This window comes from Mus musculus, chromosome 16, assembly GCF_000001635.26.
Source record: "Mus musculus strain C57BL/6J chromosome 16, GRCm38.p6 C57BL/6J".
Lineage (NCBI taxonomy): Eukaryota > Metazoa > Chordata > Mammalia > Rodentia > Muridae > Mus > Mus musculus.
In genome coordinates, this window is record NC_000082.6 from 19944498 (window position 1) to 19970042 (window position 25545).

A 25545-nucleotide genomic window follows, 5' to 3' on the forward strand; every position below is an offset into this window, starting at 1 on the left:
TACATTGGACCACTTCCTTCGTGGAAAGGACAGCGTTTTGTTCTTACTGGAGTAGATACTTATTCTGGTTATGGATTTGCCTTTCCTGCACGTAATGCCTCTGCTAAAACCACCATTCACGGACTGACAGAATGCCTCATCTATCGTCATGGTATTCCACACAGTATTGCTTCTGACCAAGGAACTCATTTCACAGCCAGAGAAGTACGACAGTGGGCTCACGATCATGGAATTCACTGGTCTTACCACATTCCCCATCATCCTGAAGCAGCTGGGCTGATAGAAAGATGGAATGGCCTTTTGAAGACGCAGTTACAGCGCCAATTAGGTGGTAACAGCTTGGAAGGCTGGGGCAGAGTTCTTCAGAAGGCAGTATATGCTTTGAATCAGCGCTCGATATATGGTACAGTTTCACCCATAGCCAGGATTCATGGGTCCAGGAATCAAGGGGTGGAAAACGGAATAGTTCCACTTACTATCACTCCTAGTGACCCTCTAGGAAAATTTTTGCTTCCTGTCCCCATAACTCTAGGTTCTGCTGGCTTAGAAGTTTTGGCTCCAGAGAGGGGAGTGCTCCTACCAGGAGCTACAACAAACATTTCATTGAACTGGAAGCTCAGACTTCCCCCTGGTCATTTTGGGCTTCTAATGCCCTTAAACCAACAGGCTAAAAAAGGAATAACAGTGTTAGGAGGGGTGATAGATCCAGATTACCATGGGGAAATTGGATTACCTCTTCACAATGGTGGTAAGCAAGATTATGTCTGGAGTGCAGGAGATCCCTTAGGGCGTCTCTTAGTACTACCATGTCCTGTGATTAAAGTCAATGGGAAACTACAACAGCCTAATCCAAGCAGGATGACAAAGGACGCAGACCCATCAGGAATGAAGGTATGGGTCAATCCTCCAGGAAAAGAGCCAAGACCTGCTGAGGTGCTGGCTGAAGGTGAAGGAAATACAGAATGGGTAGTAGAGGAAGGTAGTTATAAATACCAATTAAGGCCACGTAACCAGTTGCAGAAACGAGGATTATAAAGTAATATGAATGCCCATTGTAAATTTACTAATGCGTTTGCGATTGTACGAGGGATAGTTATATCATGTTAGGCGTATTTACAACCTTGTTATTGTTTCATGTGAACATGAGATATTATTTGTGTCAAGTTGACAAGGGGTGGATTGTAGTGGCTATTCCTGGTTGTCAACTTGACAATATTTGGAATGAACTACAATCCGGAATTGGAAGGCTCACCAGTGACCCTTATCTGGAGGCTTGGAGATCCTTATCTGGATCTTGGTTTGAAGATCTTGAGCCATAGTGGCTATGGATTCCAGAAGATTGAATCTCCGAGTTAAGGAACACACCTTTAATCTGGGCTATGCCTTTCATCTGGGATTAAAGGTGTGGTGGAACACACCTTTAATCTGGGCTACACCTTTTGCTGGAGACAATATAAGGACATTGGAAGAAGGGAGTCTAGCTCTTGCTCTTGCTCCTTTGCCTGCTTGCTGCGTGAGACTGAGTAACTGCTAGATCCTTGGACTTCCATTCACAGCTGCGACTGAACAATTGTTGGGAATTGAGCTGCCGACTGTAAGTCATCAATAAATTCCTTTATTATCTAGAGACTATCCATACGTTCTGTGACTCTAGAGAACCCTGACTAATACACCTACCTAGATTTCGTGTGGATTCTAGGGCTCCCAACACTGGTCTTCATTCTTATACAGCAAATGCTTTATCCACAGAGCTACCCCAGCCAGTAAATGGCAGTGAGAGTTCTAGTCCAAAGTGGCAGAATCAAAAACTACACTTAAGATCTAGGGAAAGCAGGACACAACTTTCACCTCTTTCAAAACAAATGGGCCTGCCCAGACTAGTCACAACAGACCTCTCCAGTGGGAGATCTTAGGAAATGCTCTTGACACACAGTGGCCTGAAAAACTCCAAGACCAGAGTTCTCTTGTCGTTTATGTACAAAGAATAAAAGGGAGACAGCACAGAGAAATATCTTTATTCCCTTATCTTTAGCAAACTTGCCAGACAGAGACACCAGCCGAATTTGTGGTTGGCTTCCTGTTTTCCTCTCTGAATTAGGCAGTATGGTGGGAGACACACTGACTGGCGTGGAAAGACCTGGATTTATTTTGGCTTAGCTTCTTGCTTCCTGAGAGACCCACTGAAAACTGGTCTGTCTGAAACTCCTTTTCCCTTCCTCTAAGACAGGCATGATGCTATCTGGCAGCAGGCCATTACCATAGTTAAGTAAATTACAATGGGTAAGTGTCTGGCACAGTAGGCATGTATGGAATGTTAAACATTACCCTTCATCCTGAGGTAGTTCACACAAGCATTCCTGGCTGGTCTCACATATCCCAATCTTTGTCTTCCTAGGTGCCCCATGATGAACCTTAAGCCCAAGCCAAGCCTATGGCTCACAAGGAACGACGTGGGCAAGCTAGGGTATAGGTGCTCAGAGACTCCAGGGGTAGTCACACAGACACTGCTCCAGGGACAACCCTCCGGATGTGAGTATATGACTTCCTGATGGTAACACTGCCATGATGTGATACTCCTCGTGGCAGCACACATTCCTCAGTCAGCTTCTGAGCCTCAGGGTCCCAGCAGAGCACAGTGGCAATGACCTCATTCTTCTCGTCCCTCCCACCCGTGATATACAGCTTGTTGTTGCAGGGTGCGATGCCACAGCTGGCTCGCTCATGGCTGAGCTGTGTCACCAGACACCAGCTGTCTTCCAGAGGGCTATAAGCGTAGAGTGCTCTCATGGCACCACCTGCGAAGAAAGAACATGCATGCTGGTCATCTTTCTGGGTCTTTTCTCATTAGTCACAAGAATTATACTTCCGATTAAGCCAAATCTACCATCTTACACAGTATCCTGATGGCTTTCTTTCAAGAAAGCCCGAATGTATTCCCAGGCTACTAAGCTGAAGAAACTTCATCTCCTTTAAATGCTGATCCACTGGGAATCTGAGTCTAAAAGGCACATGACTTAGCACTGTTGCAAAATGTACCCTGAGACTGGCTCCCTGGGAGAATGCCAGGTACCTCAGCATGGCTACTTTCTGATCATCTGTAGTCATAAGCACTAGAATCATAAGCACTATCAGGACTGATAATTACCATCTTTAACAAGTACGTGCCACCTGTGGTCTGGCTGGCCAGGCTTCCTCTCAACTAAGTACACTTTTTTTCAGGTCCCTAAAACCAAGCAGGAGAGTAACATTCCCTTGATCACAAACTAACAGATACAAATGTTTCCTACTTGCTGAGCACTTTTTCACTGAATGCTTCTGTTTCCATATATTTGTTACCTTTGCAATATAACTTGACTCTTGCAGTGACTTCTGGCCTCTTCCTCTGAACTACCGTAACTATGTTTTGTCTGGCTGTTTCTATCTCCAGGACTTCTAGGGAAATCCCACCAAGGCCTAGGCCAAAACCATCTTCTCTTTCTTTGCATCCCCATCCATATCACTCAGCTGTTGTCAAGAGGATATCTGGTCTCCCAGGGTGAGGTGAGGGGTGAGGGGCTACAGATATGTAAGAAGTCATCCTGACTCACCAACAACATAGATGTGATCCTGGAAACTCACTGCATTGATGCATTTAGCCTCTACTGGCATGGCTGACTTCAAAACCCATTTATTGGTGGAAGGATCATAACACTGAGTCTTGTCTGTGGCAAGCTTTCCATTGGGTCCTCCTCCAATGACATACAACTTCTTCTTGTGGCTGGTAGCTGCAAAAGAACTGACATGGACATGGAGGGGTGCAGCCTGTGGAGGCAGAGGGCACAAGAAGTCAATGTGCTACTCAGATTGCTGGAAAAGCTCACAGAACATACTTGGACATGCTTTGGCAAAAATGACAAAGCCCATGGCTTCCCCTAAAAGTGCAAAGAGAAAAAAAGCCCACCATCTTTTTAGGCTCTGGGAAGCCTAGAGCAAGCTGTGCATTGGCTGTTTTGGCTTGCTTATCCTGGAGTCCAGGGAAAGAGGAATACAGGTAAGACCAAATGTCTATATACATGAAGTCAACATATTCATATTCATTCAATGGCAACTGAATATGAGGTGCCAACAATGGTTTAAAGTTATGCACATATACAGATACTCACAATCTGGGGAAACACTGCAGATTTGGGGACTAAGGCAGATTTGTGTTTCTGAAGTTTGTGATCCCCAGGATACTAAGGAAGACCTCCAAGAACCTCTTGTCAATTTGCATAATCCTTTAGTTTTGGGGACTAAGTGATGGGACTTGATGAGTGAAGATCTTGCTTAGGCCCAACCCCCACAGGTTCACCAGCTTTAGTGATGATAACTTTTCCTTGGGCCCGAAGTGACCACCTTTCAAACTTTCTGAAGCTGGAACGTGATCTGATAGTAAGAAAGAAAATCTACACTTGAGAATTATCTGGAAACACTGGAGCTAAAGTTGGTTTCCTTGTCCTGGGGTAGTTTTTAACCAGCAGTGGCTTTGCTGAGACTCACACCAAGGCCTATAAATGGATCATTATTAATGAGAAAATAAATGTGGCTGACTTCTAGCCATAACCAAGTGTCTTTGGGTGCACAAATGGTGCAGGAAATGGATCCTGGAGTTTCTGGTATGAAGAGGAACAGGACAGAAAGCATCTGAGGAGACAGACTCAGCCAGGATATGCCACCAACAGAGCTAAACCATCTTAGGGATAGGCTCAGCCTTCCCTCTATAGCTGAGACTCTGGCTAGCACAGAACAATGCCTATACAGAGCCCTGTCATCTAGACGGGTGTTATTACTGGATCTAGATTAGTAACGTTGATGCCATGGCTACTAGGAAGAGAGAAGGTCAAAGCACCTGAAGGAACAAAGTAGGCAAAAAGCCTGCCACCACCACATGCAGTACTTTTGTTGAAATTACTTATAGAAACCATCTCCCATACCTCTGACCAGCAGTTGTGGAAGGGGTCATATGTCTCCACATTGTTGATTCTTTGTAAGCCATCAAAACCCCCAAGTACATAGACTTTGCCACCCAATACGACCATCTTATGCCTCCAGCGACCTATGTTTAAATATTCGATCTGAATCCATTTGTTGATGGAGGAATTGTACTTCCAAACATCATGCTGTGTTTCTTTGCCACCTACAAGAGACACAATGAATTTAAAAACACCAACTAGATGTCTCAAAATAGTTTTCCACAACATTTCCCAAACTCTAAAAGTACTAAATTTTCAGATGAGTCCAAGCTAGTGGGAGATAAAGTCTGATAGGAGGGACAAAACAAACTCAAAACAGTAGGAAGCCTTGCTGGTTGGGGTGGGAGCTGTGCCACAAAGGCTGGGATGATGAGCAGTACTCATACCACTCAAGATGGAGAGCAAACAGAGAGGATCCAGGAAAGGCTTCAGTGAGGATGGCCTTTTGGTGGGTGGGAACCCACTAATCTAAGGTTTGTGCCCCCAAAAGTCTGGGTAGGGCAAGTAGGGCCTTGACACCCAGAAAGTTAGAGCATAAACAGCAGTCCTAAACTACTGTTTATGTTCTAAGTGTACTTATTTATAAAAGGGGGAAAAAACAGTATAGAAGAAATTTTCAAGAGATCTTACAAAATTATTCAAGCTTATATCTTCAATCTATATAAAAGAGTAAATGGGATAAAGAATGGAATCCATCTCTAGGTAGAGAGGAGCCTTTGCCTCTTCTCGAGGGTTAATCCAGTGGAGCACCTCGGGAATCTGGCCATGGGCTACTCCCAGGAAAGCCACTCTACCTTAAGACAATGTGCCTTTTCCTTTCCAGAGTTCCCACCCCCACTCCACCACCCCCACCCCCACCCTACCCCACCCCACCCCACCCCCGTGCCTTCCCAGTCAGGCAACCCCTTAAGCCAAGTCACCATTAGATGAGGCTGCATCTGAGGCCCAACTCGTTCTAGTGCTTTTGTCTTTTTCTTTCAGATGCTGGCTAAAGGTTTAAAGTCCCTAACCAACACTGTGGGACTCTGTACTCTTTCTAAAGCTCCCCTGCCTGCCTGCCTGGAAGCTGTTTTGCTCAGCAGTTTGTCCTCCAGATGCCTTATCTAAAGCAGCAAGGCTTTGGTTTTTCTCTCCTCCTTTCTCCTCCTCCCTTCCAGGGAACAGTGAGAGTTACTGCTTTCCTCTCCTGGAGTTTCTTTTAGACTCTAATAAACTGTCCTTAGCTTCCATTTGAGTCTGTTCTTAAAATCTTTTATCAGTAAAACCAAGAATCCCAAATAGAGACCACTGACTTCCTGGGTGCCATCTGGTGGCTCTTCTGGGGCTCTCTAAAATTTCTAGCAGCACCTCTTGGTATTATTATTATTATTATTATTATTATTATTATTATTATTAATTTCTTTAGCTGGCAGAGCAAAAGAACCTGTTCCTGCACCCCCGAGACAGCAGCAGGAATTGTCCTATTTTTTAATTAATTTTTATTATTAAAATATGAAATGCTGACAATTGATCATTTGAAAATGAAATGGACAATATTTTCTTTACAACTCTCTTGGAACACAAAATTGTGATATCTAGCTCAAAGACACATGCTTGTGAATTTGTATAGATGCTTCTAATAGTCCTCCAAGACTGCCCAACTCCCATCCACCCCCCTTATAATGATGTAACCAGTATGCCAGAAATGAAGATAATCTGAAGAGACGCTTGTGACCCTCAGTCTTACTACTGAAATGAAACCATGGACCCCAAGAAATGGGGTAATTCCAAGAATTACTCCAGGGATCTCATCTTGGAAGAAAGTGTCTAGCACCAGCCAAATCAAGAACTTGTCTGCCAGAAGGAGATTTCATGGAGTTCTAACAACTTTTTAAAACACCTTGTCAGACAAGATCAAAGCCAAGACAAGAATGAGCTTGTGATGGGCAGCACCACAAACTTGACCAGGCCTGCTTGGAAGTGCAGATCCTTGACCCTCTACTCACATTCATCTTAGCATGTATGGTGATGCTATGTCTTTAACTGCAGCACTCTGGAGGCAGAAGCATGGAATCGCTATGAACTTGAGGCCAACTTGGCCTATGCAGAGAGTTTAATGCAGCCAGATCTACATAATGAGACTATGTCTCAACAAAACAAATCAAAAACCTATAATTTCAATTTGGGTTCCCAAAGATGAACTTTAACAGGGTCGCAGGATATTCTTCTTTCCAATATGGTCACATTGAACAAATCTCCTCTTTTTGCTTTTTTGCTATTAATTTGGCTATTTTAATTGGTTTCTTGAGTATACGTGTGGGCAAGCCTGTCTCTCCAGGCTGTGCCTCTGAGTTTAGTCCTAAGACTGCAAAGGGCTGCACTTCCTTTCTTAGTGTTGTGTTCATATTCCCTGAGCATCTGCCTTTGCTTTGTACCTTTCAAAGGCCTCTATTTGAGACGTTTTGGGTAGTACTAAAGATTATAAAACACTATGTAAACTTTCAGTGAGATCTTTATTAAAAGAAAACAACTGTTATGTTTATTTAGGGACTTAACACCTAGGTAGTTTGGGAAGTATATTGTGTGCACATATGAGAAGAGCTGCAACTATATATGTCCAACCTCACTCAGGTATTTGTGTTTTCCATTATTTTAAGAGCACTTAGGGAAGCTAAAAGACAATCCTAACATTCACTGGCAAAAGCTTTCTGTGCTGTGAGTGATGGAACACACTAACCCCACATCTATTCTGTGAAAGAAGGGCATACTGATGGCTCTTCCCAGTGAACTCTTTGTGGCCTTTCCAGGCTAAGTCTTTCTAGAATAGATGTGTCTTCTCATTCAGGCCAAGTGTTGGAGATGGCAGAATCAAAAGACAGAAGAAACCTGAGTCCCTGAATGCCTAAGTTGAGCAATGGACTCCTGACACCACCACTCCCACACATCCTTGTGTTCATTCATTAAGTGGGACTTTAAGTCTTGTCAGAAATAACATTACTTATCCTAACAGAATATAAAAATATTTTATAAAAAATTAAAACATGGGAAACAGAAAGACTGCCATATTTTACTTTCTATTCTCTGTATTGTTCAAATCCTACAACATTTGAATAATAAAATGAAACATGTAGCCTAGTCAATATTATGAACAGACCTAAAGAATAGCTGATAATAACCTCTGAAGGACACTAAATACATAGAAAAAAGAAGAGAGTCTTTGCAACCTCCTTTTGATCTGAATGAGGACTAAGACTTGGGCCTAGCCTCTGGATTGTGACCCTGTCCAACACTAGGATGTAACCTTCATTACATTCTAGAATATCTCTGAGCTCTGTTTTCTCCAACCTCATAATATACCCTCCCTTAATGTTATTGGTAATTGTGTATTGTTAAAGTACAGATTTACCTACTATAAAGTAACAATGGTGGAGACTGTGTCATTCAAAAATATTTATTGAGCATTACTATGTGTGAGAAAGATAGTGCTAACTCTCATGGAACTTTAAGTCTAAGAAGACAAGCACAAATAATCATTAATGATTAAGCAACAACTTAGTAATAAAAAGGTATTGTATTCCTCAGTACTTCAGGAGAAGTATATTGTAGAATGTCTATGAAATTTGGGAAGCTAAGGTTTGTGGAAAGATAAAAGATTTCTCTAGTACTACATCCACATCAGTGCCCTGAGCTTGTAGCAGACTGAACAAGCCCCAACATAACTTTCATTTTTGCTCCTGCATGAGGGTTAGAGCTGTCTGTCCTCACATATCTTAATACAGTGTTGCTCATATTTCATTATTTATTAAGTGATAATATTTTCTCCAGAATAAGACCACCTGAGCTCCTGGTTCCACATTCCGACCGAGACAGAGCGAGACCTCTGTGAACTCAAATATTCTTACAGGGTAGTTGGTTGGTTTTCCACTTAGGAAAGGGAAGGATGCTTTCTACTAGGGAAGTGCTTTAGTGCTAGCCTCCTGCTTACCTGATATGTAGACCTCATTTTTTAATGTCACACATGCAAACTCCACCCACTTCTTATTCTCACTCTCCAGTTCATGCTCTGTCAGTGGGAGCTTGGCCACCTCCAGGCGACTGCGCCTCAGGGGGTCCAGGCAGGTTACCTCTGCCACAAATCGTTCATCCTTTGTACAGCCGCCAATAATCATGAACACCTCAGACTGGAACTCATGCATCCTGGGCTTGGTGCGCTCCGAAATGATCTAGAAACCAAGAAGAGGACATGTAAACAGAGGAAGCACAGCATGACAGTGCAAAGTGCAGGCTGCGGAACCACAAAAAAGCAGGCCACAGTTTCCACTCCACCATCGTTGGCCACATGATTTTACCTCCTTGACCATGATTTCATCATTTGTGTAATGACTATTTGATCTTAACAACCCATTAGGCTTGTTGTATTAAATGGCATAAGATACAGAATGTGTTGATCCAGGGCCTACTGTGTAATAGGTACTGAATAAATGTTACCTGTCATTTTGTTGCTATTTTAAGACAAGAGTTTATTTGCCATCAAATGCATTTCCTGCCTCTTTTACTACCTTGTCTGAAACCTAAACTCCTGGAATGAAAGTCAAAGTTAACATTTACTCAATACCTATTATCATAATGTAAAAAAGAAAGAACAGGGTAGCAAATCCATGAGAAAGAACTGACACACATCACCCTTCCAAAGGGCTTTATTGGGGGGGGGGGGTGCCTGCAGGGAACAGCAAGCCTTCAGGTCCAAAGAGGAGCTTCCTTAAAAGAAATAAAGCATCATGACCACGGACAGCCATAATGTGGCCTTGAAAGGGTGGGTGTGTGTGTGTGTGTGTGTGTGTGTGTGTGTGTGTGTGTGTGTGTATGCCCACTTGTGTGTGAGAATATGTATATCTATATATACATATGAGAGAGACAGAGGCACAGAGACCCTCTGTATATGCATATACAGTTATATATATGTGTGTGTGCATCTGTGTGTGTGTGTGTGTGTGTGTGTGTGTGTATGCATGAGAGACAGAGACAGAGAGAGACATACATCACCATGCAGAAGATCTTTATAAGGAAAGGGAGCCCTGCAGGAAACAGCAAGCCTTCAGATCCAAAGAGGAACTTCCTTAAAAGAAATAAAGCTCCTTGACCACAGACAGCCATAACATAGCCTAAAAGGTGTGTGTGGCTCTGTGAGTGTGTGTATGACAGAAATAAAGCCTTTGTTTCAAAGCCTGAGAGTATAAACAGTAGGAAATCCATAGAGTAAGGATGGGACAGGAGGGATAAAGAATTTGGAGACACTTGAAAGTATTATGCAATGAGTTGGTACCAAAGATAAACTTCGCTTCTCTGCAGCTTTCTTCCCAACATCAGCCTGGTTTCTGTCCCCAACCTACAACATAAACAGGCATCCTTGTTCAGTGAGGAATTCAATACTGTAGGCAATGCTTCAAGGACAGTCTTGTAATTTACTATAAGGACAGTCCTTTTTCTCTAATGGATCCTTAGCACCAGGAAAAACAGTACATGGATCTTGTGGTCTTCTATGAGTCAATGGATGGATGGATGGTTGGATGGATGAATGGATGGATGGATGGATGGGCAAGACAGGTAATCAAGGCCTCTGTGTGAACTACTTTTTATGATGTAAATCACTGTAGTACCTAGTCTCCAAAATGGCTTCAAATAATGTCCTCCTCCCAGGACTCAGAGCACATGTAGTTCCTTCCATACTGTCCAGTCTCTCTAACCAAATATTTATGGTACAGATGATGAGGAGAAATTATGAACAGTTTTATGCCACTAAATCCAGCTACTTTTATGGATGGAGAAATTCTCTGCAACTCCATTTGAAAAGAAACAGATACTACCAGCATTAACGTGATGCAATTTGAAGTGAAAACCTCCTCTCTCAAAGAAAATCTGAGGCTTGAGAAATGCTATAATACCAAACACTCAGGACACCTGTGAAGAATAGGTAGGTGACAGGTCTAAGAAAAACTAAAAAGTAGAGAGATCCACACCAATAAGGGGACATTTTCTAGAGGACTCCCAGACAGGTACCATTCCAGACTTTTGGCTGAGGTTTCTACCGTAGCCTGCAGATGAGGTTTTCTGGCTAATCTTAGAGCTTTCACACAGCGATAGGTACACAGGAGGTTTCATGTGTGTAAATCAATAGCAAATTCTGCCTATAATATAGTTTTCTTGTTAGCTTGTCCCTTCACTAAACCCTGCCGTGTCTTTATAAGATGCTAAGTAAAAGATATCTTCAGAAATTGCAAAAGAGAATATATAGGTATAAATGCTATCTTGGTGCCCATTTAATCATAAATATTGAACATTCTCAACACACCAGGGATTTCTAAAATCTAGAGATGAAAAGTTCAGTAGGTCCTAGTTCCTACTATAACAAGTTGCAAGTTTAGACTATTTACAAGATAATGAATTCAATGGTTGCCAGGTGGTATTTGGTTTCATGACCAAATATTGAACCAATGACCATAAGAAAACAAAGGGTTCTTTGGAGAAGGCGACCTTAGCTTGAATTTTAGAGTAGAAGCAGAAGTTAAGTAGAGGAAGAAAAAAAGAAGACATTTAGATAGCATCTGCTTGTTTAAGAACTAGATGCAGTCCATCAAAACCACAGTAGAATGTATACATTCAAACAATTAAACATTTCACAAAACAAAACAAACAAACAAACAATTAAACATTTCAACAATTAAATAAACAGAAGCATTTGATCATAAGAGTTGGAGGGAAAAAAGAGAAGAGGGGAAATTATATAATTATATTTTAATTTAAAATACGTGTTTAAATTAAATTTGTTTTTAATTGAAAAATAAAACACAAACACACACAATAGAAGTGGATGGTAAATTATGGCAGAGACCTGGGAAGGAGATATTTCATCAAAGTGGAGTTTAGAGAGCTTTAGCAGAAAGAATGGGTATCTTTCTGAAAGTGATGAAGAGCCAGTAAAAAGGTCAGACCAGGGGTGAAGTTGACACCTGCAACTTCCACCATACCAGGGTGGGAATGAGTTGGAGGCAGGACAGACTGGGAACACAGTGATAAGGTCTAAGGGATTTCCTGAAATCTGGGAAGAAATGATGAGACTCTGAATCTAGGCAATGTCAGAAAAGAATAACAGATGCAAATTCTCACAAGAGCAGAGGAAGGGGAGAAAGTAGAACCCCTTTAGAATGGTGATTTGACTAGACTGCACACAACTGGGCAGAGGACGGATGTGACAGGCACAGGGCCATGGGTGTCCATGTCTCACTTAAGCCTCCCAACAGCTGTGTGAAAATATGATATCATCCCCATTATATAGATCAGGAATGCCCAGATTCAGGAATGATGGACTTGTGGACAAGAGTCCCTGGATAATGCCTTACATTCCCAACAAAATGAAATACCTCTCAAGTCCAACTCACCTCATTGCCAGAAAGGTGGTACATCCTGGCTTCCTGAAGCAGCGGGAAGACTTCAGGGCACTGTCTAATAAGAGGGTCTGCTTCAACCATCTCCACGAAGTACCACGGATCCAGAAGTGGTAAACGCACATTCTCGAGGACACAAGGGAGCAGGCAGAGTCGTTCTGATTGTTTGTGCCGGACCCAGCTCATCACAGTCTCAAACACCTGAGCCTCTTCAGTCACACACAGGTCGTCACTCCTCAAGATGTGGTACAAAGTGTCCACAGGAAGTTCAAGGAACTCCTCGGAATTCAGAATCTGAACAAAGTTTTGAATGATGTAACTTTGGACTTGCATCTTTAAACTGTCCAAAGAATGTGTGTCTGCCAGCCTCAGTATTCCAATACAATTTTCCGGGTTCAATGCTTCTGTGAGAAAGCTGGCACAGGCATCCACCAGCTGTAAAAACTTAACAAAAGGGAAGAAAGTCAGACCAGAAAGTGATCATCCCACAAGAACATTCATCAGTGAGTTGTGTGTGCCAGCCAAACTCAGACACATCCTAAACGTACAACAGTAAGGGAAGAGTCTAAAAATAATACATTCCCATAGCCAACAACTCTATAAATAATTTAAAAACATGTTATAAGATTACCTTAAGTCATATGAAAATGTGGAGATTTTTCAAATCTCTTCATCAAATCTGATCAAACCTCTATTTTTATTTTATTTTATTTTATTTTGTAGTGTTGAGCACATCATCACATGTGCTAAGTAAATATTCTGCCATTAAGCTATTTTTCCTACATTTAAGCCTGTATATTAAATCATCAATTTACAGAAATGATATAGAAGTAAATAAATGTTAAATGATACCATAAATATACATTCACCCATACCTATATGGTGGGACACTTCATGGAACAACTAATTTAATTTCTTCTGTGAATATGCTACAAGGGGAAAAAAGGGAGAAAAGAAGGAAAAGAATGTAAGAGCCTGAACTCTGCCTACATCTACAAGTCTATGGACAGCACAAGATGGATTTAGTGGGTTGTTTTTAAAAGAGGGATCATAAAGTTTGAAGGAAGGATGAGGGATCAGGGTGAATCTTGAAGGAGTTAGAGAAGAAGTGGGGTGTAAACAAGATCAAGAGACATTATATGCATGTATAAATTATCAAAGAATAAAAATATGATATTAAAGATGAGAGATTAAGGAGATAATATCAACTTACTTCAATGTATGAGCCATATTTGGATCACTGATTTAAGCAACAAATTAAGTCAGAGAAATGTCTACAAGCACTAATATTTGGGAACATAAAAAAGTTATTATTAATTTTAATATCAATAATGACCTTGTGGTTATTTTAAATAAGAATCTTTATCTTTTGAGCTATGGAGATGTCTGAGCAAATAGAAGCACCTGTTAATCAAATTTGATGATCCACAGAACCCACATAAAAAAGCTAGGCTTAGTGATGAAAGCATCTGCTATCCCAGCACTCCCTATGGGAGACAGAAACAGGAGGATGAATTGCAGCACATGGGCCTGCCAGCCTGGTTAACGTATCAGTGAATGCACCTTATCCCAAACAAGGTAGCAGGTAAGGCCCAAAACTCAAAAGTTGTCCTCTGACTCCACACTCAGGCTAGAGCATGCATGCACCTGCACCCACACACAAGGACATGCACACATATCTCCCTCCCTCCCTCTCTTCCTCCTTCCCTCCCTCACTTCTTCCTTGCCCCTCTCCCTCATAACACTTTTAAAAAGAATCTTTGCCTTTTAAAGACATAGCCGGAAAAAGTAGCTGTGTACTGTGGGCAAAGAAGAATGATCACATAATTACATAAGCATAGAGAAGAACTAAAAGGTTATAAATTAAACTATTCTGTGTATAAATCTCTGTCTGTCACATATCTTGTGGCAAATTAAACTGAAATAAGCCACAGAGCCCAAACCTCAAGAACTAGTCATTAGTGTCCATCTCCCACTGACTTTTACAGGACTCTTCATTCCAGGACCCAGGGAAGCAGGAAAGCCCTAACTGAAATCTACTGGCCCAAAACAGAAGAGGAACCAACCATGGCAGGGACACACAAACTCTCTGAAAGATTCAGAGGCAGCCTATGCAGTTGCCATTCATACTCAGCTGACCAGAGTAAGCCATGATGCAAACTCTGCCACCAAAGGACCCAATGAATTAAAAAGGATCGATCGGCTCCCATATCCCATCTTAACACTGTCATCTTCTTCAAGAGAATATGAGCTTAATGTTTGGATAGCATTTAACAAATTCCAAAGCACTGTCAGTGCCTTTATGATAAATACTCATTTCACAAATAACATCTCACAAAACAGTTCACTTCAGTCTTTCTTGTTCTCTGGAGCTTTACCCTGAATAAGTCCAGTCTCCTTGACCTCTCCTTGTCCACTGGGCTTCACAGGGTCATACTGTTCCTGTGCTTGAGTTGAGTTGACCATTTAAGGGGAAAGAAAAAGGAGATCACAGGGTAGGACAGGAAAGAAAGCCCATCTGAAGGCAGGTGCTGATTGATAAGGGGACAGACCTGACAGGTGGAGCACAGTATGCAAAGTACAAGTTCTGGTGAGGAGGTGAAGGAGCTCTTGGGATGAAGGAACAGGCAGGGCAGGAGTGGCCTTAGTGGTTTTGAACTGATAGACTGAGTTAAGTGGAGTCCAGTCTTTATACTAGAGTACCCTGTGGCACACATCCCCTACTTTCAGGGTTTTGTTCAATTATGAAACATGATTTTTTCCTATCAGACCATATCTTCCAACTGATTATATAGAAAATGTTTCTGTTGTTGTTGTTGTTGTTGTTGTTGTTGTTGTTTGGTTTAGGTTTGAGGGGTTTTGTTTGTTTGCTCACTTGCTTCATTTTTGTTTCGTTTTTTATTTTAGCAGCCCAAAGTGGCCGCAAACTCTTAATCCTCCTGCCTCAGCCTTCCAAATACTGGGATAATGGGCTTGTGCCACTATGCCCAGCTCTGGGAAACTCTATGAGCTACTTACTGCTGTGGCAATATAATGAAGTATCTACTTCATCATGAACATTTCAGTTCTAGGTAAATGACTGTATAGAGAAAAAGAGGGATAGGGAAAGTAGAGAAATTCCACCTCTCCCAGAAGCTCCTTTTTAAAAGCCACTTTTCCCACTGGCTTCTCCAATGAACCACTCTTATCCCCTCCTCAGCCCCGTAGCAGCTATGCTCCGTGCTCTCCTCAGTTAATGCTAGCAACTCAGGTTCTAGGTTACAATGTTGGTTTTTTTGTTTCCAGCCAATCCTTCTCCAAACTCTGATAACAGAAGAAGTTAGAAAAGGTAGAGGAATAAAAGATCTCTTAGGCATCTGGGATGCACTAAGTAAGACCTGTGCACTTTTTCATCTTTCACTGCATGCAACAAAGTATTTTTCAACAAATCCATTTTATTGAATTAGCAAAAAAGAAAATATTCGCATTACATTTGTAGAGAGGAGGAAATAGAGAATTCAGAGTAAACAGTGCTGCCTGAAGTCACATAGCAGCTGCGAAGATAATCCTGCTTGCTAATTACGGCTGCTAATTACAGCTACAGGCATGAATTGTTGAGCTAACAAAATGCCAGAAGCATTTCTAAAGACCTTATGATCACAAGGAGGGAAGGTGGGTTTCTCTGATTGCCTAAGTTTTCCCAAAATATGCATCAACAAGCATTTCTGAGTGATCTAACTAGCAGCAAGGAATTTGCTGGCATGCAAGACAGCCATGAGAACAAGAAATTGTTTTTCCTGTATTTGCCTTTAGATAAGTGTTCAGCATACTGCTCCATGAACTTGGTTTTCAGAACTGAGAGATGACACACAATGGCAACAGGTAGCCAATTTCCTGTATAGAGGGATAAGTGAGTAAAAGGTTACAGTAAGCGCCTGACTCTTTGACAGGAACTCCTGAAATAGCACCAAAGAGATGTGGCTGCACAGGAACTCCTAAAATACCATCAAAGACTTAGGGCCACAGTTCCCATAATAAGTGCCTGCCTTAGAGAGGCCGTTTGTAGGTCTTCTTTTGAGAAGTATCTATTCAGAGTCTTTACTCATTTTAGAAGCCTTTCAGTGTGTGTGTGTGTGTGTGTGTGTGTGTGTGTGTGTGTGTGTGTTGTGTATGTGTACATGTGTGTAATACATTTGCATAGCGGTAATATCAAACATCAAAATGTCAACATGGTTGCTCTCATAATTAATAACCTACCTACTCAGAGAGTAATGTATACTTAACACCAGGCATTCTGCTGTCATGGAGCTATTAGACTACTGAACTATTTTCTGAACACTCAACTCTACCACACCTAAGTCTCATGTGGACACTGCAAATACTTCAACTAATATTTGATTTTAAAAAAAAGCAAAGAAATAACACCAGATACAGTCAGACCAATGAGGTAACATATGAAAAGCCAAGAAAACTAACTCGGTCAAACATTCCACAGTGATAACATCTAATGAGAGTGAGTTAAATAAAATCTCAGACACTGAACTCAAATGAATGATTATTAGTATGCTTAAAGAAGAAAAGAAGTACCTAGGTTAGAACATAAACAGCTGAAATGAAACAAGGACATTGATGCAAATTATAAAAAAGGAATTCCACGAAGAGAGAAATAATGAAGAAACATGAATCTGAATTGCTGGAAATGAAAAACATAGTCAAATCAAAAGCTCTATGGAAGTTACATCAATAGAATAGATCAACAGAGGCTAGAACAGCTTAGCTTGAAGACGACATGGAAGAAGTGGAACATTCAAGCAGGGCAGAATAGGGGACACTCTGAAAAAGATAAATCTATAGATAACAGGCACAGAAGAATATAGTTCTGAAGATATAAGATACAGTTTTAAAAGAATTCTGAAAGTACAAGGCATGGGATACCTCCCTGGAGTTATAGTCCAGTTAAGTACCACAGGTCTACAAAACAGTATGAGCCATTCCTATTTTCCTTGGTTACCCATCACAACTACATTGTAAGACCATAGTGCTGAAGACACCATGCACTTTGGTTGTGGAACATATAGAAATCAACCACAGAGGTCTAGAGAAATGGCTCAGCAGTTAAGAGTACTGACTGCTCTTCCAGAGTTCCTGAGTTCAATTCCCAGCAACACATGGTGGCTCACAACCATCTGTAATGGGATCCGACACCCTCTTCTGGTGTGTCTGAAGATAGCTACAGTGTACTCATAAATATAAATAAATAAATAAATCTTTTTTAAAAGCAAGAAAGCAAGGAAGCAAGAAAAGCAAGCAAGCAAGCAAGCAAGCAAGCAAGAAAGAAAGAAAGAAAGAAAGCCGGACGTGATGGCGCACTCCTTTAATCGCAGCACTCGGGAGGCAGAGGCAGGCGGATCTCTGAGTTCGAGGCCAGCCTGGTCTACAGAGTGAGTTCCAGAACAGCCAGGGCTACACAGAGAAACCCTGTCTCATAAAACCAAAAAATAAAAAATTTAAAAAAAGGAAGGAAGGAAGGAAGGAAGGAAGGAAGGAAGGAAGGAAGGAAGGAAGGAAGGAAGGAACCACAAACAAGCTAGGATCCTCCTGTGCCGACTGCTGGGGGAGAAAAGACATCAATAATCTTATCTAGCACTTGACCCTTCATGCTACAATATCAACTTGCCAAACATGATATGCTTAATGGTGCTTAGTGGATTGACTTTTATGAGAAAACAGCTTCCTGGTTGGACTTGAGGCCCATTCCACAAGAGGGAATTCATGTCTGGGTCACCCCAGGGTTGAACCTGTTGTTTTTATTTATTTAAATGTTCATGATGTCTACTTTTCCTCTAAATATTTATCCTTATACCCACAGACTTGGGCCGCTCTCAACATTGGTCAGAGAGGCTTCTTTTTGCAGTGGGCAACAGTCAGTGGAGCAGTGCATAACTGGGCAGAGTGCTGAGAGTGGGTAGCTGGGTTCTCAGCCCTAAATGGGACATCTACATTAACCACACCACCATCAAGGCTCACAAAACAAGTGGAAGAAGAGGCAGAAAGAAAGAGATGATGAATAGAGTGGAACACAAACATAAAATAACCATAGCCTAAAATGCCATCTTCTGGACATGGCGTGGCAGTTGCACTTAAAATTCCTAGTAATAGTCGTTAGCTGAACAAGAACTACTTAAGATCATGCCAGGGACAATTATGTAATAGATAGGGTGAATGTTCTCCAAACCCCACCCTTTCCTGAGGAGCTACTGACAGCTAATAGCTGCTGAAAGAGAAAGAATCATTAGTTTTGAAAGATGTGGCCACTGGTAGGGAAGTAGGAGTTGCATACTTCAGAGGATGGCTCCACACCCATGCACATATGGGCAGCATTGACTGGACTTAGTGGGCATAATAACAAAAGGGGAGGGAATATAAAGTTCAGAAGGCTGCGATGTGAGAACTTGGAGGAAGTTGAAAGGGCAAAATGGGAGACACACATGATCATATAATTCTTAAAAGTAAAGGAAAAAAGAATCTTAACAGAAAAGTTACCCAAGTTAGAACTTAAAATAAAAGGAGGATCTAGGACACCAAACACACAAAGCCGGAAAAGAACCTCCTCTTGTCATATTATAATTAAAACACTAAATGTACAGAACAAAGAAAGTATACTGAAAGTGGCCAGCGAGAAGCAGCAAGTCACATATAAAGGCAATTCCGTCAGAACAACAGATTTTCTTTTTTCAAATGAAAACGTAAAAGCTGGAAGGGCCTGGAAAAAAATGTATTTCAAATTCTTATAGACAATAAGTGCCAACTTAGACTATTACACCCAGCAAAGCCATCTATTATAATGGGAGGAAAAATAAAAATTTTCCATGATAAAAATAAGTTAAAAGAATCTATAGTCATTAATCTAGTTCTAAGAAACTCCTTGAAGGAAACCTACAGACTAAAGAGAAAAACCAATCTAACCACGAGGCCACAGCTCTCAGGATCTCCCTACCTCTCTATAACTTCCCTCACTTGGCTATACCCAGGTTGTGAAGCAAGAGAAGTGGGTCAACACCTCCCAAGTACACACATTTGCTGCTGGGCAAACTCCTGATCCAGGAAATAAGAGAATGAGGTCTACTGACAGCTGGAGCATGCACAATGCTCCTTATACATCCCAGCTAGTGAAGTTAGAGGCTGCAAGGTACCCTACTCAGATACACACTTACATGACACGCTTCTGCTTCAATGAAAGTCATATTGTTAAAATAGTGGGAAGGAGGAGATGAGTTACAAAGGGCATAAAGTTAGTGATTTCACCCTCCCATAAGGAGGGATAGTTTCCTGCCAGTCAAAGGGGCAGATGGTGAGCACTGGCAGCATGTCAGGAGCATGACTTGGGGACATCACCAGGAAAGCAGCCCTGAGAGAAATAATTGGCTTGGCATCTTTAGAATGCCCCAGGAAACCGAGCCAATGAAATTGACTAAACTAGTAGCAACCTATTACTCAAAATTCATCAAGGCTACATTGTAATGGATTTCCTTTCCACAATCCTGTCTTTTGCCAGACTATATAAATCCCTCCCTAACCCCAACTTCAACAGAGCTAATCCTCCTACCAACTATCTTGGTCCCTGAACCCTTCAGGGATACATACTTTTCCATACTTTGGGATCTGTTACCTTCAACTACCAAGCCAATTATGACACAAACAGGAATCATTTCCACAAGAGCCAAGTCATACATAAGATTTGATGCTCATCTATGGTCCCTAGGAATGACGTGGCCTATCCCCAGACTCTGTTTCTTACACATCTAGGCAATGAGACAACATGAATACGATAAAATCAACATCAACAGTAAAATCCTAGTCCTGGCCACAGATGATAACTTAGATGGGACCCTTGATATAATTATAGAGGCAACTGACATTATTCGTAGTCTAATTAGTTTATGAAGCTAGTGTAATTGCTACAATCATATTGAAGCAAATATCGAATAGAAGCAATATATTATTTTAAAATAAATCATAATTCTGAAGTCTTCTCTCTTCTGTGACACGACTTACTTCTCAATGTTCTTCTTTCACAGCCACCAAGTGCTTGTCACATGTATCTTCATGCCCCCACATTTAGACAGCATCATCACTTGAAAGCTGCATGGTGTGTTGGCTAGCAGTACTTTCTTCCATCATAAAACCCAGTTTCAAATCACAGCACTTTCAGTCATATTCTGTGTTGCCTTAATTTCTTGTCCAACTCATACTCAGATCAGATGTTTTGTATAGGAAGCATGAGCTCCACCACTGGCTCTAACTGGGCTGCTACACTTGGCAGCCATTGTGCTGCAGTTAGATACCAAGTATAGAGCCAGGCACTACATTCCTCCCTTAATCTAATGAAGTAGGCAATGCCTCATCGCATCACCTTCCACTAAATATCCAAACAAATATCTTTGTAACCTTGACTTATGTGTGTGTGTCTCTGTGTGTCTTTCCCTCTCTCTGTGTCTCTGTCTCTCTCTGTCTCCTCTGTCTCTATGTATCTGTGTCTATATGTCTGTCAGTCTGTCTGTCTTTCTGTACACGTCTGCTGTCTTTCTGTCTGTTTCTCTGGGTATATATCTCTGTGTCTATATGTCTGTCAGTCTACCTGTCTGTCTTTGTGTACACATGTCTGTCTGTCTTTCTGCCTGCCTGCCTGTCTGTCTGTCTTTCTGTCTGCCTATCTGTGTGTGTGTGTGTGTGTGTGTGTGTGTGTGTGTGTGTGTGTGTGTGTATGTGTGTGTATCTCTGTGTCTATGTCAGTAAGTCAGTCTATCTGTCTTTGTATACATGTATCTCTCTTTCTGTGGGTCTGTCTCTCTGTGTGCGTGTGCGTGTGCGTGTGCGTGTGCGTGTGTGTGTGCTCGCACGCGTGCGCACATGCGTGCATCCACAGGAGTGCATGCATGCATGTGCAAATCTCAGATACAGGTCTGGCAGCCACCCTAAGCAGGTCTCTGAGAGCTCCCTGCTTTTATTCATTTCAAAGAGAATGGAAAGTGTTTGGTCACACACCTGGAAAAGGTTGGCAGCCTCCAGAACCCGCTGAACATTCTGCTTGGTGATCAGAGCCTTGCTTGTGTATGTGTAGACCAGGAGAGTGTGCATGGTCTCAGCATCCACCCCTTTAATAATGATCCTCTTCTCATACTTTTCTTTTAAGTCGTTGCAGAACATGGCCCTAGAAGAGAGACCTGTGATGTGAATCTTTTCAGGACCCTGTGCTCCAGACCTGAACATATCCCCCTTAAAGTCATCTGCCCTCCTGCAACAGTGAAGTCCCAAAGTCAGGACCTGAACTGATTGCAAACATAGAAACAGTCATTTCACTTGCGGACTTCTTGAGATCGTCCCTCTTGGTTCTTTGTCTCTTCTTGAATATGTTAATTCAACACCTAACACAAAGAAAAGTTCTTAAATGAAGTCACTGTATTTCAAGGTGCCATATTATTAGTCTCTCTAGGATCATCTGTACTCTTAACTGAACAACATTCCTAAGTGTAGTTTCTGAATTCTCTCTTAGAATCACATTCAGTGGATGATATTCTACTCCAGTTTAGCCCACACTTGGATTTCCCAGAAAATTAAGGGAATTGGGCATGCAAGAAGCAGTACATGAGGAAACCAAACAAGACCAGATGCTTAGAGAAGGTTGCTTCAGCCTAATCCTTCGAGGACTGGAGGACACACTTCACATCTGCCTCAACAAAAGATAAAGACATTGCTTTGGCACTGTAGTATCACATACAGCCTTCTGTTTGAGACAGTCAAGGAGACTCTAAGAACAGGTAATTCTCAAGCAACCTGATTTTTCAAAAGCCCAGAAGAAAGCCAAAAAATTAAAAAGTGCTGCCCAATGGTTGTGGCAGGCAGAAGGCTGGAGCCCTCTCAAACCTTAGACTCATTCACATCATGGCATAATGAGAATGCAAATGAGAAAATGCAAATGGTTATTGATAAATTCCCACCTTCCTGAAGTATTTGAAGAATATGTAAGACCACATACATCAGTTAAAAACACAAACAAGTATGACATTCCAGGCCAGATTGGCGGGATTTTAGCTGGTGAGAGACATGGTGTTTGGTGGATAAATTAATTAATTTTCCTGTTGCTGCAACCAAAGATAACAAGAAACAATGTAAGGGAAAAAGAATTCTCTGGCTCCTGCCTTGAAAGCACAGGTCACATGGGAGGGAAAGCACAGCAGCAAGGACAGTTGTGGCAGCAGGAGGTTGAGCCACTTCCTTGCATTTTCAAATCAGAAAGCAGAGATAGGACAGGAAGTGAAGCTGGGCAGTAAGTAAGGAGGCCTGCTCCCAGATACCCAGTTCCTCCAACTAGGTCCCACATCCTCCCCAAACAGCACAACCTAAGCACAAGCTAAGAACTAAGCATTCAAAAACACAAGCATGTTAGGGACAATTGACATCCAAATTCTGAGTAGGTCATATACAACTTCAGCCCTTGACTTGCCAGCATGTGTCCTGATCTCTCTTAGGTCCCCAGTTTCAGGGTTTCTGCACATTGTCCACCTTTATCTATAGCAAAAGTGGAGCCACAGTTATATTAGCACCACTCTAAAGACACTAACTCCTAAACCCTTTATGGGTACAAGAAAGAAAACAAAAAAAGAAGTATAAGAAAAGTGCCTTTCTTTCCAGGTCTCTGTGCACATCTGACTCCCAAAGTCTCAGCATTTCCTTGCTATCCTCTGACATGTTGTCATTGCCCTTGGCCATGACCACCATGTTGAACACAAGTAAGAGGGAATTAAAACTAAGCCAACAAATTCTTCATCGGCTGAACCCCCAGGCAGCTATTGCTGCACCCAGAGACTCATACTCACACATGCATGGACAAATTTTGGTCTCCATGGTGGCCAGTCACAGAAGAGACACTATAAGTAGAACTTAGGGCCCTTACCTGGAGCCTAAAAAAGGGACAATACTCAAGAAAATCAGTAGGATGCAAAGTCAAACATCAGGGAATTAATTCAGCATCAACACTGGGTCCACTAAACTGGGTCTGTTCTGTGGTAGCACAGCCAGCTTGGTTGTTAGCAATTTACCTCTTAGTGGGGGGGACTGGGGATATAGAGGGGGTGATGCATAAGAATAAATAATGGCACAGGCATATGTGGCACATGCCTGTTATCCGGGTACACAGGAGGTAAAGTAAGAAAGATAATGAGCTCAAGGCCAACCACCCTCCCACTATATAGCAAATTTAAACTCACCCTGGGATAAATGAAGTTATCTCACAAAAAAAAAAAAAAAAAAAAAAAAAAAGCCAAAGGGGAAGGATTGAAATGCCATAATAAACCCCACTCTTTGTATGTTAACTTAAAGAAATAAGAATAATTAAGAATAATAGCAGGCTGTGATGGTACCTGCCAGTAGGATATGTCAAACAAGCAGAGATAGGAGGATCACATAGATATATTTCCCTTTTTTTTTTTTAGGCTAAATGTGACAGCATACACATTTAGTCCCAGAACTTGAGAAGCAGGCAGTCAAATATCTGTGAGTTGAAGGCTTGCCTGTTTTACAACAATAATGACAAAAAGTTAGGAGGAAAAAATGAAGAGAAAGAAAGAAAGAAAGAAAGAAAGAAAGAAAGAAAGAAAGAAAGAAAGAAAGAAAGAAAGAAAGAAAAGAAAAGAAAAAAAGAAAGAAAGAAAGAGAGAGAGAAAGAGAGAGGGGGAGGGAGGGAAGGAGGGAGGGAGAGAGAGAGAGAGAGAGAGAGAGAGAGAGAGAGAGAGAGAGAGAGAGAGTTAGTTGCAGGAAGTAATAAAAAAGTGAGCCAGCATGTTCCCACTCTAGCATCTGCACTGTTGGGCCACATGGCTCCAGCTGGGTGATCTCAACTCAGTCATCTCTCTGTTCCAGAACTCCCATGTCCCTTGGCAGAACTGGCACATTCCCACACATGGTGCCACCATTGCGGTCCCGCTGGCTCTGTCTTTAACCAACCAACTCCCCAGACTGCAGGTCCCAAGTTCCTCTCACTACCATGCAATGACCGCCCACCCCAACACTCAATTACCTGGTAGAATCAAAACTCTTAAGACTTATAATTATGGTTAACTTATCGGATTTATGTATCAATAAAATCAAAATTTACAAGATGCCAATTCAGTAATTTCAGAGCCAATTGATAATGATAAAAGCTTTATCCCAATTATTCTAACCTTATGATATCATAACTACCTGTGGCTGGATCAAGGTACACTGGTTCACGTCCACCTCCATTTTGCCTTCCTCTCTCTTTCCCTGCTATGCTCTCCATCTCTGCAACTCTTAGTGCTGCCTCCCTTTTCCCTGTCTGATCACAGGCCTCCTGCTACCCTAATATAATTGGACAGGGAAAATCCAACAGGAAAGAAAGGAAGAAAAGAAAAAGAAGAAGCCGAAGGAGGACTAGTGATAAATGTGAAGGTGTGAGTTGAATTCCATAAGGTAGAAATAGAACCAACTCCCAGAAATTGTCCTATGACCTCCATGCATGAGCCCACACACATGTTCTCCCATGCCCCCACCTCTCTCAATAACAAATATAAAAATAATAAAAAATGTACCCCTTAGCATATAAGTAAAACATTGCATAATAAAAAGTAGTTTCTAGAAAGATGTGAACCAACTTGTATGAGATCCTCATTTTAAAACAAAAATAGTTTCAGAACAGAAAGACAGTTGCCCAATACAGTGAATCAATGATATCTCAGTGGAGAGCTTGAGTCATTCAGCATATCTCCTACCACATGGACGTAGCCATGCGCCACGACTCGAGTCTCCCATCACAGCCATGGATGGAGCCACAGACCCATGATTCATCTACATGAAGTCAGACCCAGATAAAAACGCTGCCTGGATCACACAGCTTTCCAGTGTCCATGGGGCTTAGCCTTCAACTGAGGTCCCTCCTCAAACTTCCTTTATTCAAAGATGCTCTCCTTCATGCTGTACCCAACCTAAAATAATCACTCCACCTTTCTTTCCTTTCCTTTCCTTTCCTTTCCTTTCCTTTCCTTTCCTTTCCTTTCCTTTCCTTTCCTTTCCTTTCCTTTCCTTTCCTTTTCTTTGTAGATCCTCACAACCTGACATTGCACTATATACCTACTTGT

At 41.7% G+C, this 25545-nt stretch overlaps 1 protein-coding gene across 2 annotated transcripts in view; it reads right to left on the minus strand.

Moving 5' to 3' along the window:
• Positions 1-1994: 1994 nt before the first annotated feature.
• Klhl6 (kelch-like 6) overlaps positions 1995-25545 on the minus strand; it is a 36558-nt gene continuing 13007 nt past the window's right edge. Inside the window, exons 2-7 of one of the 2 annotated variants that reach the window (NM_183390.3) lie at positions 21437-21602; positions 12407-12856; positions 8956-9193; positions 4953-5155; positions 3588-3801; positions 1995-2795 (exon numbers count right to left, since the gene is read on the minus strand). In NM_183390.3, the coding sequence (NP_899246.2) occupies positions 2494-2795; positions 3588-3801; positions 4953-5155; positions 8956-9193; positions 12407-12856; positions 21437-21602 (1573 nt within the window). In that variant the 3' untranslated portion in view covers positions 1995-2493. The remainder of the gene's footprint in view (positions 2796-3587; positions 3802-4952; positions 5156-8955; positions 9194-12406; positions 12857-21436; positions 21603-25545) is intronic. The other variant, XM_030249107.1, reaches the window with a different exon arrangement.